The sequence below is a fragment of the Phallusia mammillata genome, chromosome 6, assembly GCF_965637545.1.
Source record: "Phallusia mammillata chromosome 6, kaPhaMamm4.hap1.1, whole genome shotgun sequence".
NCBI lineage: Eukaryota > Metazoa > Chordata > Ascidiacea > Phlebobranchia > Ascidiidae > Phallusia > Phallusia mammillata.
The window spans coordinates 7,045,315-7,061,816 of NC_137257.1; the positions used below are offsets into that span (position 1 = coordinate 7,045,315).

At 38.2% G+C, this 16,502-nt stretch overlaps 2 protein-coding genes across 2 annotated transcripts; both read left to right on the forward strand.

The window, feature by feature from the left end:
• The first annotated feature begins 307 nt into the window (after window positions 1–307).
• Window positions 308–1,060, forward strand: LOC145234153 (uncharacterized). The gene is made up of 3 exons (XM_080098921.1): window positions 308–463; window positions 569–729; window positions 938–1,060. The coding sequence occupies exons 1-3, from the start codon at window positions 310–312 to the stop codon at window positions 1,058–1,060; spliced, it is 438 nt and encodes a 145-aa protein (XP_079955047.1). The 5' UTR covers window positions 308–309.
• A 7,387-nt stretch (window positions 1,061–8,447) lies between these two features.
• Window positions 8,448–8,885, forward strand: LOC145234154 (protein FAM200C-like). The gene has a single exon (XM_080098922.1). The coding sequence runs from the start codon at window positions 8,448–8,450 to the stop codon at window positions 8,883–8,885; it is 438 nt and encodes a 145-aa protein (XP_079955048.1).
• Window positions 8,886–16,502: the final 7,617 nt, after the last annotated feature.

Genomic DNA, 16,502 nt, shown 5'->3' on the forward strand with positions numbered 1-16,502 from the left:
CTCCGTGAGCAACAGAAACGGCCCTTCGCCCGAGAATTTCGTTCCAAGTAGCATTGATGGCCGGTGCTGGTCAATTTTCTTGGACATCCCGTCGCTGTAATAAGATTGCACAGCAAGTAATGTACCAAATTTAATTTATTTACGATTGCGAGAACGAGACAAAGCAGTTTATTAAATTATAATTGTCATGTGGGGTCAGATGTAAGCTACAGATTTTTTTCCACCAGTGATAGAATGTTGAAAATACCGTACAGATTACTTTACCATCAACAGCATTTGATTTTATGAGTGGTCAGAACAAGACAGAAAATGACTTCGGAAAGCTTTGATTTGGTAGATGAGGTGTTAATAGAAGAAGTAAGAAAGTACGAGAGCTTGTACAACACAAAGTTGAAAAGTTATAGGGACAGAAGTGAAACTGAAAAATCATGGATGTTGGTTTCCCAATCCACAAATATACCAGGTACTAACAAATATAATTAGTCTCAAATGTTTGAATACTAAATACTTTGACTGAAGTTGTCTTGGTAATTAACTTAATTTCTACAAACACATTGGTATGTTTCAGTTACAGAATGCAAGCAGTCCTGGAAAAGATTGCGAGACAAATATGTAAGAGAAAAAAAGAAACAACAGTCCACCTTTAAGTCTGGAGCAGCTGCAACAAATCTCCAGAAGTGGGCACTGTATGAAACTATGAGTTTTCTGGACGAACATTTAAAACCCAGGGCAGGAACTTGACCGAATGGTCTGGCGCGCCTGACCCATATACAGACAGACATAAAAAACCCTGATCGGGATTCGTCCCCGGGAGGTTCCTGGGTTCAAACCCCGTGGAAGAAAAAAAAAAAAAAAAAAAACAACAACATTTAAAACCCAGAAGGTAACATTTCTATTTTTAATTCTGCTTTTGAGCATTTATTACAACATTTTTTTCAGCACTGCTTCAAGCATTGTTCTAATTGATGTAGACCCAGAAGAGGCTTCAACATCCACTCAATCCGGGGAAAGTCAACCCACAAGCTCAAGTATTTTAGCTAGTGGATGTGTAACAAGATAAAATTTTGACCTTAGCCCACTTTTTTATAGAAAACACAGAAATTGTACCAAGGAAGAAAACAAGGTGGGAGGACAAAATAGATGATCTAATATAGGCTTCTAAGGCACCAGTAGGTATGTATGTTGTGCTAACAATTAACTTTTTAAGTACATCTGAATTGAAACCCAACTTTATGTAACATAATTTAAAGACACTACGCCAAAAACAAGCTCATCACTTTTTTGCGAGTTCATAAACAGCAGACTGGAGCAAATGACACCACAACAACAAGCAACATTTCAGAGGCAAACATTAGATTTAATACATAACATTGAATTTTCTTGAGCAGCGAATGTGATGTAAACTGTTTTTTATGTTTTGAGCACAATAAAACACATTAAATGATGGTTGGTTGCCATGGAACAGCTCCATTTTCACTCGTAAAGAACCTAACAAGTTCTTCTCTTAACTCAGCTGCATTTTTTGAGTAGTACCCCCCTGCTGATCTTAATGGCAGCATTGCATTTTGATCCTCATGCCATTGCCCTTTATGTAAAGTACCTCTTGTATCCTCATGGTCAAATGTAGCTACAATGAAACCGAAGAAAATTATGTAGCACAGTGCAGCATTTTACAACTTCATCAGCCCGTTCAGGTTTAATTGCTAATGGTCTTCTAAACACTCTAAATTTTGAGGACATAATCCCAAAGGCATTTTCTACTGTACGTCTGGCACGAGATAATCTATAATTAAAAACGCGCCTTTCAGAATTGAGAAATTTACCAGGGAAAGGCCTCATTAAATATTCTTTCAATGGAAATGCTTCATCACCAATTAACACAAGTGGAAAAGAAGTGGTTGTGCCAGGAAGGTAATGGCTTTCTGGAACATTTAAATCATCTGCATTCAGTGCTTTATACAGTGAATAATTTGAAAACACATTTCCATCACTTTGCTTTCCATAGGCACCTACATCCACATAAATAAACTTGTAGTTGGCATCAACCAATGCCATGAGAATAATGCTAAAGGTTCGCTTGTAATTAAAATATAAAGAATCACTGTTAGCTGGGGCTTGAAGACTAACATGCTTCCCATCAATGCTACCAATACAGTTCGGAAAGTTCCAATGTTTATAAAAGTCTTCCACTATTTCTTGCCACATGACTTTTGTGGGGGTTGGCATGTGTTCTGGTTGCAAGGTTTTCCAAATTGCCTTGCACACTTCTGGGATAATTTTTGACACCGTAGACTTGTGGGTACGAAATGAGAAGGCAATTGTTTGGTAGGAATCACCAGTCACTAAAAATCTAAAAATAAAAAGGTCAAATTTAAGTTTTTCCTCATGAAACATCTCAACTCTCAAGTTCCAAGTTTCAACCTTAATGTTATTGCCAGTCTTTCTGCTTCTGAAATAGGCTTTCGGTAGTTTGTTGTAACTTTCTTTATTTTGGGAGCCACAAGATTTAATAATTCATCAAATACAGCAGGTGTCATCCTGAAGCAGGTGATGAAATTTGTTTCCCTTTCCAACCTCATTTCTTGCAGCAAGCGATGGTATTCTCCTGTTACGTTGAAAATTTTAATTACATTATTACAAAAGTTAAATTTTTAACTTTCAAGGCAACCTTGCAAGTACTTTAGTTTTTTTAACTCACCTAATTGATTTCTTTTTTCCAAAATAGGATGTACCCAGTACGACCTTGACGACTTGCACGTTTTAAGATGCAAAATTAGAAACATACAAGCATTAGGGGTTCGTTTTCTTCGCTGCGCAGCAACAACCAAACGTGCATTTTGGTTACAGAAACAAGTCATGTCCGAACTAACGCACGTAAATCCGTAAAAATAGGTTGCAAACAGCAAGTGTACATAAAAAGCTGGAACAGATTAGTCAGATAAGCTAGTGAAACAGCTTTTGTTCGCGAAGTTCGCGCCTGGTGTAAACTTGAATTTTCGCGCCGTTCGCGTGAGGAAAAAAGGCAGCGTTCGCGTTCGCGCTTGGTGTAAACCGGGCTTTAGCAATAGAATCATTTTTACGTTTATGAGCGCAGTATTTATACATGGAAAATTCTTGATTAAAGAACGGAAAAAATACTAAATCAAGATTAAAATCGATGGCGATCTTGAGTGAACAACGAGCAACGAAACTCGAGGGAAAAGAGATGATTGCACACGCGGGAATTTAAACAATATTGATGAACCAAAGTCATTACGCTTGATTATTCAGGGTTAATGGGGTCGGCCGAAAAGAAAAAATATAAATTACAAAAAGCAATCTCGATAAATGAACATATGGTCGCTGATTAATCTCGGGAGACCACGTGATTGATGCAAAATTCCCCTTGTCGAACAATGTTTTTTTTTCGGATGTGTTGTGCCTATTTCAACTCCCTGCCGTATCTTGTTTTGTCTGAAAAATCTTACAAACCGCTTTTTGTTAAAGGTCCCTAACTATGCCCTAACAAAACATGTAACATTTAAGGGATATAATGACATTTTAGAATAAGGAGACATTAAAACGTATTGGACATTTTTTACAACCTTTAATCCCACATGACACAACACGTAGGATTTATATAACAATGATAATTGATTTGCATTTCGTCACGTGTCTCTAGTTTCGAATTCTGTAAAAGAAAATCAAACGAGTCTTAGTACTTTGCAGATTTAAGTTTTTTTACGGTTTTATTAGGCGTGGGTTCTTGTGAATGGCTTGTAAAATTTGGCAAATGGCTTGGCCACTGCGTTGGACACGCGACGCTATTATAAGTAGTTGTGCATGCTTTCGCGGTCAAGTCGCTTATTGTCTGTCACCATTGCTGAAAGAACTCGGTAGGTAAACTCTTGACAAGTTTTTTTTGGGTGCCTTCGAATACTACAGGTGCGCTAGGTGCGCTTGGTAACCTTTTTTCGTGCAACGTAACTTAAAAATAGTGCAGGTAACTCTCTTTGGTGCGATTAAACTCAGAATAGGTACGACGTAAGTCGAAAACACTACAGCTGTCTGTTTTTATGCGTCAAATCGTAAATACTGCAGTTAACGTTAAAACACGCAAATAATGCTGGAAAAGTGTTACGATAGTCCCAACACACAACCAAAACCCTAAACCCTAAACCCTAACCCTACCTTAAAAACAGTACATAACAGCATTATTACGTTACGTCGCAGTAACTACGAGTTTACTCGTTTCAAAAAAGGTTACCTGCACTATTTACGGGCTTCGTTGAATTAAAACGAGTTACCTGTAGTTTACCAAGCGAAGTACCTAGCGGACCAAGCGCACCTGCAGTTTTCGAAAGCACCGTTTTTTTGGGATATTTTGCGCCTACCGTTCAAATGCTATAGGTGTTTTATTTACAGTCTGTGATAGGACTGTTTTGCATTGAGGCGTTCGTAGCGCCTAGCGACTTATTGTTTGTTTAGAACACGAGATGAAAACTCGTCCACTCAATGAGCGAGGGTGCGTTGAAAAAACGCGGCCGCAATAAATTGCGGTGCCCGGAAGCGCATGCTTATCACCTGTTTACCGTTTTTTAAACTTCTGCTTTATTTCCGTTCGACACGTTGATTAGTTAAATATGAACAAGCGCATTATCGTTTTGGGACGGTGGACAATAAACAAATCTAAAATCATTCTTATAGTCTGTCGTCAATTTACGACACATAACATCAAAGGTGCATTGTCATGTCCGATAGATTTTCATGTCAGAGTTATTAGCCATATCCGTTTTAATTCAAGAAATATCCGTTATATTTTAAGACATTACTCGTGTCAGTTATAATTCATGTCAGTTTAGGGTATAAAGGAGCTGTTTGTTCGGTATCTCGAGTTCCTTCGTTACCCTTATCCTCAATCGGACGTTGCTCTCTGGACTCCTTCACCATGTCCCATCCAAAGCGTCCGTATACCTTTATAACCCATCCGGTTAGGATTATCGCCCATATTCCGGCGACTCGAGGGAAAAGAGATGATTGCACACGCGGGAATTTAAACAATATTGATGAACCAAAGTCATTACGCTTGATTATTCAGGGTTAATGGGGTCGACCGAAAAGAAAAAATATAAATCACAAAAAGCAATCTCGATAAATGAACACATATGGTCGCTGATTAATCTCGGGAGACCACGTGATTGATGCACTGTAGTCTAAACTCTGAAGTTTTTGAAAGCGCATTTGGTGGAAAAACTAGTGCCTGCTTTTAAGTTTTACTTGTTAGGAGGACGCAATAAATAATATTTAACGCACGGTAGGTCTTTTTATGCAATGTTTAGTTAATTAAACTGACGTTTGTGGCGCATTTTTGCCCAGCATAAATTAAGGCTGATTTTATTGTTTGTATTGTTACTATAATCTTCAGGACTGGGTAATAAAAGTTGCCAACAACAAACGAAGTTTTGATATGTCACATATGACATTTAAATCACCTCTTAATAGCTCGGTGCAGTGGTTCTTAACCTGTGGGTAATTTGGCATTTTGAAAGGGGTAACATAGATTTTCTGTTATAGTTATCTTTAGATTCTTGATGATCATTATTGTAACCAGCAAACATTTTGTAATGAGGGTAAGATTTATTCAAAATAATTCAATAAAAAGTTAATCTTAACAGATTTCTCGGCGTCCTGCCATATTTTCAAAACAAAAAAGAAGTAACTTCGATGTCATGCGCTTCTACTCTAAAAGTCTCAATATGTCTCACTCATAACCATGATGATATTTGTGATGTCATAAAACTAGAACTAGAGTCTCTCGTAAATATCTGTTTGGTATACAATTAACGGTATAGTCCAGTTAGTTATAGGGATCATAGGCGTGAGGTAGCATTTGTTTCTTTCGTAGTAGTAAAATGGCATTTAGTGTTTATTACAAGATCTTTCCCGTAAATAGTAGGCATCTTCTGTCGACGATCACTGATTAAATAGTGAATTATCTGTAAGAATAATTGACGAAGCAACAGCGCTTCCTAATCAGAATCAGTCAACAAATGTTATTTAACGATATATATTGCTCCAAGCGGCGGGCAGTACACCTCTCTCGCTGCACGTCGCTTCTTGAACATTTGCTTAAGCCTATAAGTCTAGAATATTGCAGAAGTAACAACAATGAATACTGCTCAGATTCCCAACATTATCTCAAGTGTTTAATCAATTGGCAGTCACAACATGAACAGTCGCAGGAAGACGGACTGGAGCTCTTTATCGTTGCTGCTGATGTTGTGGGCCTCTACCCAAATATACCAAGGGAATTAATCCGTAAGTATCTTTCTTGTGCCCTTAAACGTTACTCCGGGTTTTCTCCCATGGGTCGTAAATGTCTGGTAGATTTAGTATTGTTCACTATCAACAATGCGATCATAAGGTACGGGGAAAACGCATACAAACAGCAGAAAGGTATTGCCACTGGCGAAAATCATTCGGTGTCGCTTGCCAACATAGCCTTGCACTTTGTTGTTGAAACAGCCGCTGCAACTTTAAGGAAGGCAGAAATATTTAAGCGGTATATTGATGACATTTTGTGGATTTCACTTGGCCAGAGGACCACAATCGCCATCAAAAAAGCGCTGTACGGTGCTTTCCTAAAAGAAGGGCTCAAACTTACTTTTAGGGAATTCTCCAACAAGGATGAGCATGGTCGCGTCGAATATGTAGCTCATTGCTATTCAAGTTCGAACAGTTTGCATTTCACAACACAAGACCATGTTAAGGAAACATCTAAAAGCCGTTTATTTTTGCATGGGACCTCTCATCACCCTCGGTACATTTTTCGTGGGATTGTGTTGGGTGATGCTAGTAGACTACGAAGATTTAATCAATTGCAGGGCGACTACATGCTAAGTCTGGAAAGACTTCGAGAGAAGTGCCATCGTTCTGCTTTTCCGGATGTAATTACTGAGCAATGTTTAAAACAAGCGAGAAGGTGTACACAGAGTTTCGCGCCGCCAAAAGAGGAAACAGACCAACCTAGAATAGTTTGGGGTACGTCTTTCCCACGTCTTCTTGCAGTAACGACGAAAGCTAAGGTCGTATACATAAGAGCTTTGACCATCGGCAAAGCGCTTACAAACTACAAAGGCTTGGCCCATGGACATTTTAAACAAGTTGCTAACGGCCAATCGGGTCCTTGCAAAAGGTGCGCGTTGTGTGGCAACCATGGTGAACATAAAGCGATGGTGCACGAGCAGTATCATTTTACCCCACACGGCAAGAAAATAAAGTTAAAACAAGTCTTGGACTGCAAAAACTATGGTGTGTATGCCGCTACCTGCAACATATGTAAAGAACAATACATTGGTCAAACAAAAAAACGGTTTAGCACCCGATGTAACCACCATTGATCCGTTTGGAGAGAACAAGAAATTAAAGAAGGTAATGACAATGCAGCGCTGTTGCAACATAACATCCACACCTCTTCGCCACCCATCCCGATATCGCCGATTGTTTTTATGTCACGTTTTTACAGCAGCCGCCTTTTAAAGTCTTGGATGCTTGCGAAGTCAAGTGACTTAAAATTACCCAAGCCACTATTAACATACAAAAAATGGTTTTGCCCAGGGTGCGGTAACATAACTTCATTTGTTTTACTGGTTGCTATTGTTTATTGATTTTATTTAGTATTTCTTTTGGACCAGGTAAAATTAACTTGTTTGTTGTGTCCACTCCGGTTTTCCTTCGTTGCCACTAACCGAAGCGCTTATCTTGTCCCCCCTTTTTTCTGTGTGCGCACCGATCCCTTATCGCTTTTGGCAGTCTTTGTCTTTCGTGTGGCTGAGTTTAGACCTTGCGTAGTTAGCAAGCGTTTGTAGCAGGTTGCTGTTTCCTTTTTGGTCTGTTGCTCATTTAGATTGGTTTTATTACTTGGTTTTGGTTTTACTTTTACACCCGTTGTTTGACAGACGACTGATGATGCCCTTACGGGTGAAATATATGTCGTTAAATAACGTTTATTGACTGATTCTGATTAGGAATCGCTGTTGCTTCGTCAATTATTCTTTCGTAGTAGTAAAGCTAATTTAGACCCCAAAAATTATTAAAATGCCTCCAAAGAAACGAAGTTACAAAGAAGCTTTTCTGAACTTATGAAACCAAGCAAATTGAAGCAGCATTTGAAGTCTGGCCATAGTGAATTAGTAGGAAAATCAGTTGACTACTTTTGGCGAAACTCTGAGCTTTTGAAAAATTGTCGCCTCGATTCTGAGGGAACGTGGGCAAAACAAAGCAGTATTGGAGGCGTCATATCGCATCGCCTTCCGCATTGCCCAGGCAAAAAAGCCTCACACAATTGGCGAGGAACTCATAAAGCCTTGCCTCATTGAAGCAACTACTCTAGTACTGGGAGGGTTTTCCCCAATCAGGTAAAAGAAATCTCGCTCTCCAACGACACTGTCAAAAAACGCTATTCTGAAATGAGTCAAGACATTTTGTTACAAGTGGTGGAAAGGGTAAAGTCCAGCCCACTATTTTCTTTGCAATTGGACGAGTCCACTGATATTTCGTCCTGTGCCCAGTTGCTGGTCTACGCTCGCTACATCTTTGAAAACAACGTAAAAGTACAATATTTATTTTCTGAACCACTTTCAACGACATGTAGAGGAGAAGATGTGTTCAAAATTGTAAAAGATTTTTTTGAAAAGCACGCTCTTGATGGGAAACAACTTGCTGGTATCTGTACAGATGGTGCTCCTTCTATGATTGGATCCAGGGGCGGCATTATAAACACTTCCTCGCTCGCTAACTTACCGAGCTCGGTAAAAAAAATCTTTAGCGAGGAGTTAACGAGCGAGGAACTCGGTAAAGTATTTGGTATTACGAAGTGTCCTCGCAAACGCCTCGCTAAAGCCTGACGCAAATACGAGAGAATGCGTCAAAATCGTAAGAAAAAAGACGTCTGACTCAGCAAAATCGTCACGCCGCGCTATGCGACACCTTGCGACAAACAATTTTCGCCTGTCATTTATGCTGTTTTTAATGTAAATTTGCAATATAACCTCAAAATGTTTGGATTTCCTAATTTACGGACAGTTTGGGATTTGTTTATTTGATAAAGTAGCATAAGAACATCAAGAAACATTGCAAGAATTTATTGAAACGTGGACAACAGTTGAAATGGAAGTTTCATATCTTAGAAAAGGTGCAAAACATCTTTTGGTATAATTTTTATGAAAAGAAAACGTTGGAGCTTCATAAAAATACGGTAAGATCTGTGATTAACGTAGGTTTGCACTTTATAAAATAATTTATAATTTCTAACTGGTGACATTAGGGTGATTTTCATTTATGTTTAAAACAATGACAACTTTATTATATATACCTAAACCAGTGGTTCTTAACCTTTTTATAACGACCGAACCCCTATGATATTCTTCAGTATTTGGTCGAACCCCAAAGTTACATCCTAGGTTTTAACCCATTTTGTTTGGTGAGTCATAATTAGTGTTTTGTTTTTCAAACGTAGTGGCAACAGTTACTGTTTGTCATTTTGTTAAATTCTGACATGATAATACAAGCAACTTGTTTCAGGATTGCTTTGATTCCGGCAATTTTTAGTTTTTACCAAAATTAAGCATTAGTATTTTTAGCATCTGTACACAAACATGAAAAATATGTGTTTTTGCTGCGAACAAAATTTCGTTGTTTTTCTGCTTCCGAACAACGCTCATAATGCTCTTTGTTACGTCAAAAAAAGAAAATAAAACCTTAGTGCAGGGGAGCACAACCTTTTTGCTAGGACGGCCGCATCGCAGATTCTTATTTCACAAACGACCGCCATTTACCTGCTTACTTTTGTTTTAAAATACTGGATTGGTTTATATTTTATTTACCATCTAATAGCGCCCAAAAAGTCCAGATTAATTTCTGTACATATTGAGCTGCACATTACGATGATCTGTCCTAAGTGTTTATGATGTCATAATCTTTATTGTGATACTTGTGGTACCTGTTTTGTTCGCGTTGTTTGCACACAATAGGCGTACAAAAAGTCTGACGTGTATGGTTCTTATGCTGGTAATGCTCTTTTAAGTACCACAAAAACTGTTTAGAGCAATCAAAATATTTAGCAAAGGAGTCTTATTTACCTCACGGCCGCCAGTACATATATATTTTAATAAACATGTTCACTGCCGCACAAATTCGACTCTGCGGCGCCATGCGGCCGTAGGTTGTGTACCCCTGTCTAAGTCTAACCTTCCAGTGTTTTGATATTTGACAAACACAAATTGCCATTTTTAGCGAATATGGACTCTAAAGTTTGACGAAAACGAGTATTTGTCTTGTACGTCAAAAAGCCCTTCATCGAACCCCTGGGGTTCGATCGAACACCGGATAAGAACCACTGACCTAAACACATGTTTTGTACAACTCATTTTATAAGGTTTTATGGTTTGCATCTTCAATTAACCATCCCAATATTACATATTCATTTTTCAATTACAGATTTAAAAAAAAATAAGAACCAGTGTCCTCATTACAAAGAAAAAAAAAAAAGAAAAAAAAGGGTACAATCAGCCTTAGGCACTTAACAATTACATTTTTATTCAGTGTTAATACTGTACATGGTGTTTGTATTATGTACATTAGTGTTTCTGTCTATTACCCACCTCACATGGTAATTTAGAACAACTCAATCGTAAATTTGTTCAAAGTTTTTGTGTTTTATTTGTTTTCTCGATTCTTTCATTTCAATTTTATTCATGTAATGCTACACTGTCACTTTTTGTTTCTAATAAACACAAGTACATGCTGTTCAAACAATCATGTTATTGACCTGGAATCACTTCAGTATCAGGCAATATTGCCATGCAGATCATTACATTTATTGTGTTTGTGGAGGTTCCTCAATGGCAGTATTGCAGGCAGAGATTTGGGACACATTACAAAACGGACAAGTATTTTAAAACTAGAACAACTACATGACAATCTTATAAATTTAACACAAAATAACTACTGTGATCAATAAAAACAATCTATCTTGACACGTTCATCTTATAGCTAGAGTGTTGAAAGAAAATATGGAGGGTGTAAACAACTTTGAGTCACTACCACACGGACGGTTAGTACAATAACTTAAATGTTGTGTTTGCCCAAATTAGATTTCTTAAACTGTATTGCGCACACGGAAGTATATAATAAGGACTTGTTCTTCCAGCATCAGATACTTTTTACCGGAATTTTTGCAACTTATTTTAACTGGAAAATGTGTAAATCCTCGTGAATTGATGGCATCAATCCAATACAGTTATTCTTCGCAAACACCATTTCAAAATTAAATTAAAACCGACATTTGCGATTTTTCTTCGTTTGTACAAACTTTTACCAACAAAATACGTAGCCACAATTGATTTCCGACGTGACTGTGTGGCTTTGTCAACAACAATTTAGCGTTAGCGAGTGGTCTGAGGTCCTCGTTAGTTAGCGAGGAGTTTAGCGAGACGGGGGTTCGTAATACCAAATCTCAACTTAACGAGGTCGTGCGTCAATACCGAGCTCGCTAAACTTAGCGAGATGTGTTCGTAATGCCGCCCCAGGTCTGGTTTCAAAGGATTAGTAACTAGTGTTGCTCCTCATGTATCATTTACTCATTGTGTGATTCACCGCTTTGCTTTAGTCATGAAAATTCTCCCTTCTGGACTTCAAGAAGTGTTACAATATGTAGTGAAAATTGTAAACCATATTTCTGATAATGCAACAACATCAAGGCTATTTGCAGCGTTCTGTGAAGAAGTGGGGGTCTGATTTTAAAGTTGTTTTGCTGCATACGGAGGTAAGGTGGTTATCTCGCGGTAAAGTGCTGAACCGTTTGCTCCAGCTGCGAGAAGAAGCTGCTATTTTTCTTGAAAACGAACGATCTGCAAAAGGAGTAAATATGCACAACCAAATGAAAAGTAATGACTTTTTGCTGAAGGTGGCTTACTTGGGTGGTTTTTTCTTCGAAGTGAATTCCCTTAATCTAACTCTGCAAGGAGGTCGTCAATGGTTGCATACGACACACGACAAAGTAGCAGCTTTCAAATGCAAAGTGGAACTGTTTGAAAGATTGACAGAAAAAGGCGACACAAGTATGTTTCCTAATTTAACAATGCTATTGCAATCTGATCCAAATAAGAAATGCAACTTCACTGAAGATATATCTAGCCACCTGAATGCAATAAATATCGCGATTGATCGGTATTTTCCTGGAATTAAAGAACGACATATTTTTTTGTGGATTAGCAAGCCATTCTCTGTTGAAGAAAGCTGTCTGTGATGATGATATTACGGCAAAATTGAGTTTCTTCGACTGCGTAAAGATTCAAGTCTTAAGATTGACTTTGCTGGGGTGAATATAGGAAATTTTTGGGCTGGCCTTCAAAATGAGTATTCCATCCAATCGAAAAGAGCTCTGAACTTTTTGATTCAATTTCCTTCAACCAGTGTTTCATACCGGAACGGAACGAAACATAATAACGTTATTCGTTCTGAGGAATTTATTTATTTCGTTATTTCGTTCTGGACCGATATTTTCATTTCGTTCCGGTCTGACCGAAATAAAATTATAACGGTATTTTTCGGTATTTCGGTCCTTGTGCTTTTTCTACCAAAAACAAACCGCACAAACACGGAGTGAAGGAGAGTGAAGTTGAATTTATTATTGCCACTAATATCACACATTATTTCGCAACAACATAATTGCTTCAATGATGTCCCCTTTCATGCGGTTGCGTTTGGCTTCCAGAATCAGTTTAAGCCCAGAAAATGATCTCTCTACCGAAACCTGTGTAACTGGTAGCCCCGCTGCCACTTGTGCTACTGCTTTCATTATAGAAGAGCTGTTGTTCCAATACTGAAAAAGATCTTCCTTTTTGTCAACCCGCTTGGACTGTTCGTACACGTCGAGGGCGTCATTGAACTCGGTCGCCTTGGGAAGGTTTCCGTAAGTATTTTGCTCCAAATCTTTTGCTTTCAACAACTTTTCAATTAGGTCATCTTCTGAATCAAATCCTCTATTCCCAGCTCTTTGGTATCCTTCCGGACTGTTTTGCTCACTGGAAGTGCTGGCGACTGGACTCATTTCAAGTTGACTGTCGTCTGTAACTTTTTTTAGTTTTAACCACATCTCGTGCAGCTGTGCTCTTGCGACGCCCTTTTCGGAAGCTGAGAGAAGACAACGGTACCTCGGATCAACATATACTGAAGCAAGTAGAGCTGCGTTGCCAAGCAAACACTTTTCCCTGCTTCTCAGATTGTTGGCAATACTTCTTGCAAGAGGATTATCATAATCAGATAATTGTGTCTTTAGTTTAATCCAGTGGGCATAGAACTCCCCTCCAGCAATATTTCGGGTTTGTAAAATCTTGGTTACGTCGAACACCGGTTTCAATGCATCAACAATGCGACGTACATTGTTCCATTCCGATTCTGACAAGCAAAGTCCTGCAACAGGAACACCTTGCGTGTTTATTTCGTCAATTGTGTCTCGCAAGTCTAGGACACCACGAAACATCATGTATGTCGAGCCCCACCGTGTTTCAACATCAAGAACAGCCATTTTTTGCTTTCTGTGTCTGAGAGCCAAACGAACATTCGGTTTTCGGAGAATTTTAGCCACAGCCCTTACCTTAACAATCGTGTTGTTTGCAACAGAATCTTTCAAGGCGTCTAAAATAGCTAACTGTAGCGTATGCACAGCACATCTCACCGAAATTGGCCCACCTCTAGACGTATCTGTTTGTAACAAACACATTTCTATTTCTTGAAGCAATTGTCTGTCGGTTCCGGGACTTTGCCACTCACTGTCATCATTTTCTTCGTCACTGCTGTTCTGTTCATCTTCTTCAAGATCACGTAGCAAACAACCGCTTTTTTATCATATTGTTGCCATTATCAGTGGTTAGTGTATAAACTTGCGACATGTGGACACCAAACAACGACAAAGTTTGAATTATAACCGGAACTAAATCAACTGCTCTGGCACGAGTTGTCATCTCTTGAACGGATAATGTTGCTAAAACAAGTTCACTCCCGTTGACAAACTGAACATTAATCCCCATAAAATGGCGTTCCATGCGCGTAGCCAAATCAATTTTCAAAGAAACCAGTTTACCTTTCATTTGCTCGGTTAAGTTTTCTCGTTTGTGTTGAGCTGCCTCGATCGTCAAATCTCTCATCTTGTTGCGGCCAAGTGTGAGATCTGCTGACTTTAGAAGAGGGTTTAACATTTTTTTGACACCAGACGCTTCAAACACTGAAAGAGGGAGACCATTTTTGGTGACCGCTTCTATAGCATATTGCTTAATGTCTTCTGGACATGCTTGAAATTGGACATTTACAGATATTTTGTCGGCCTGCTGGCTGTTGTTTGGTTTAAAAAAGTTTTTTTGTTTGGCAAGTTTCTCAGCTTTCTTATTTGCGATGGCACTTTTTTTTCTTTGAAAGTCAATCCATTCATCAGTATGGACATTTTTTATGTGTTTTAACATGTTTCCGCCATGAGCCATCCCTTCAAAAACAAATTCGCAATGCCTGCATTTTATTTCAACTTTCTGCTTCTTCTTTACTTCAGTAAAAAAATTCCACGCTTGGTTTGTTCTTTTTCGACCCATCCCTTAATCTAAAATATCCTGGCAATAATATAAAAACGAAAATCGTAACATGTATCACTGTTATGTTACCAATCATAACCCGCACTTATTCCACTACTTAAACCTACAAAAGTCTTCTAAAGACAGTTCCACACACAGGCTAAAATATCTAATGACGTTAAATATCAATGCTCATTGCTTACCAACACTAAAATAAGTCAACCAAACGGAGTATAAGCTAGTTGCAACAAACAAAGATGGTTGTCTGGTGGTTATTACGTCACATAACATGTATGACAAAAGAGATGTCATAGTGATTTGACTGTGATTGTATTAAAACAAATAAAAACGATGATTTTTAATTGATGAACGAAGCATTTGAAGCAACTATCCTGGATTTTTTTAGAACGAAATACCGAAATAAAAAATAACGGTATTTCGTTCCGTTCCGGTATTTTGAATATTTTTTATTTCGGTATTTCGTTCCGGTATTTGGACCAAAAAATATTTATTTCGTTCCGGTATAACGTTCCGTTCCGTTCCGGTATGAAACACTGCCTTCAACTTATTACTGTGATGTGGGATTTGTCACCATCATGTCACTTCTCCATGCTTTCGGAGCTTGGTGCTTGTCTTGATCCCAGTAATTTATTGGCTTACTTTCCACACCCGTCACATAATGAGGAAAAGATACACATCATGCTTGATGTTTGCCATATGCTGAAGCTTGTCCGTAATACAATTGCTGACTGGAATGTTTTTGTTGACCTGAAAGGACAAAAAATTAAATGGCAGTATATTGTTGAGTTGCATAAGTTGCAAGACAGAGAAGGTCTACGGCTGGTCCACAATTTCGTGCTCTCGTTGAAGACAAGCAACAACAACCTTCTCATTAAAAAAAGTTTCGCTCTGGGTTTAACTGTTGTACGTGCTAGTGTTTCGCCCATCACTATGTTGATTAAAACCGAATTTCGACATTTGCAATGTGTTTCTTGCAAGGGGGTCCATAGCCCTTTAAAGTATGTTTTAGGGGTTCGTGATCCAAAAAAGGTTAAGAAACACTGCCGTAACCTCATATTAACAACAGCAAATGCATATATTGGAATGGTAAAGCATTACCATGAAAAAAATACTCACTTGAAATTGAGGAAACCTTAGTATTTCTTGCATTAGTATTTTTGCTTTGCAGTTACACGTTTTTGTACCTTGAATACACGCAGGATTTGGATGGTCAAGCAACTGTACATGACAAAAAATACTATTTTTGTCTTCCGATTCAATGAGTAACACACAAGCATACCTGTTGGGGAATGCATGGTTTGCGTTTTTAATTTTGTTACTTATTTTGATCTTTTGCATGTTGGCACTCCAGCCACACACTTTACCACGTTTTGAGATATCTTTGTCAACATAACATCATCAGCAATAAATATACATGTACACACATAAATATGCGACAGTCGGTTTTTACAAAATAGTATACAATGGCAATGTTCCACATACCAAACGACTTCTCCTCAACTGCCCTTTCGGCTTGTTTAAACGTAGAAAACCACTGAAATGTATTAGAATAAGAGTTTATTAAACCACATAAAAAAGTATAGGACAAACAAAACCTTTAAATTTGTTTCATCTACTTTGTTGGTTTGCTTGCATTTTTTTTTCTAGGCAATGTCTCCGTTAATTGTTACAAATATAATAAAATGTCTTTAGGGGAGCTGGAAAATATTTAATGTAAGAAGGACATGTTTCGTTCGTAACAACTTCACACAAGGAAAACTTAGTATATTTAAGTAAAATGCTGTTTGTTGAGACAGCTGCTTTCCAGTTGAAAGTGCTTTTGTGATGTGTTTGCCTATTACCCACCGTCTAAACTGTGCCTTGTTCTACATATGAAGCAGA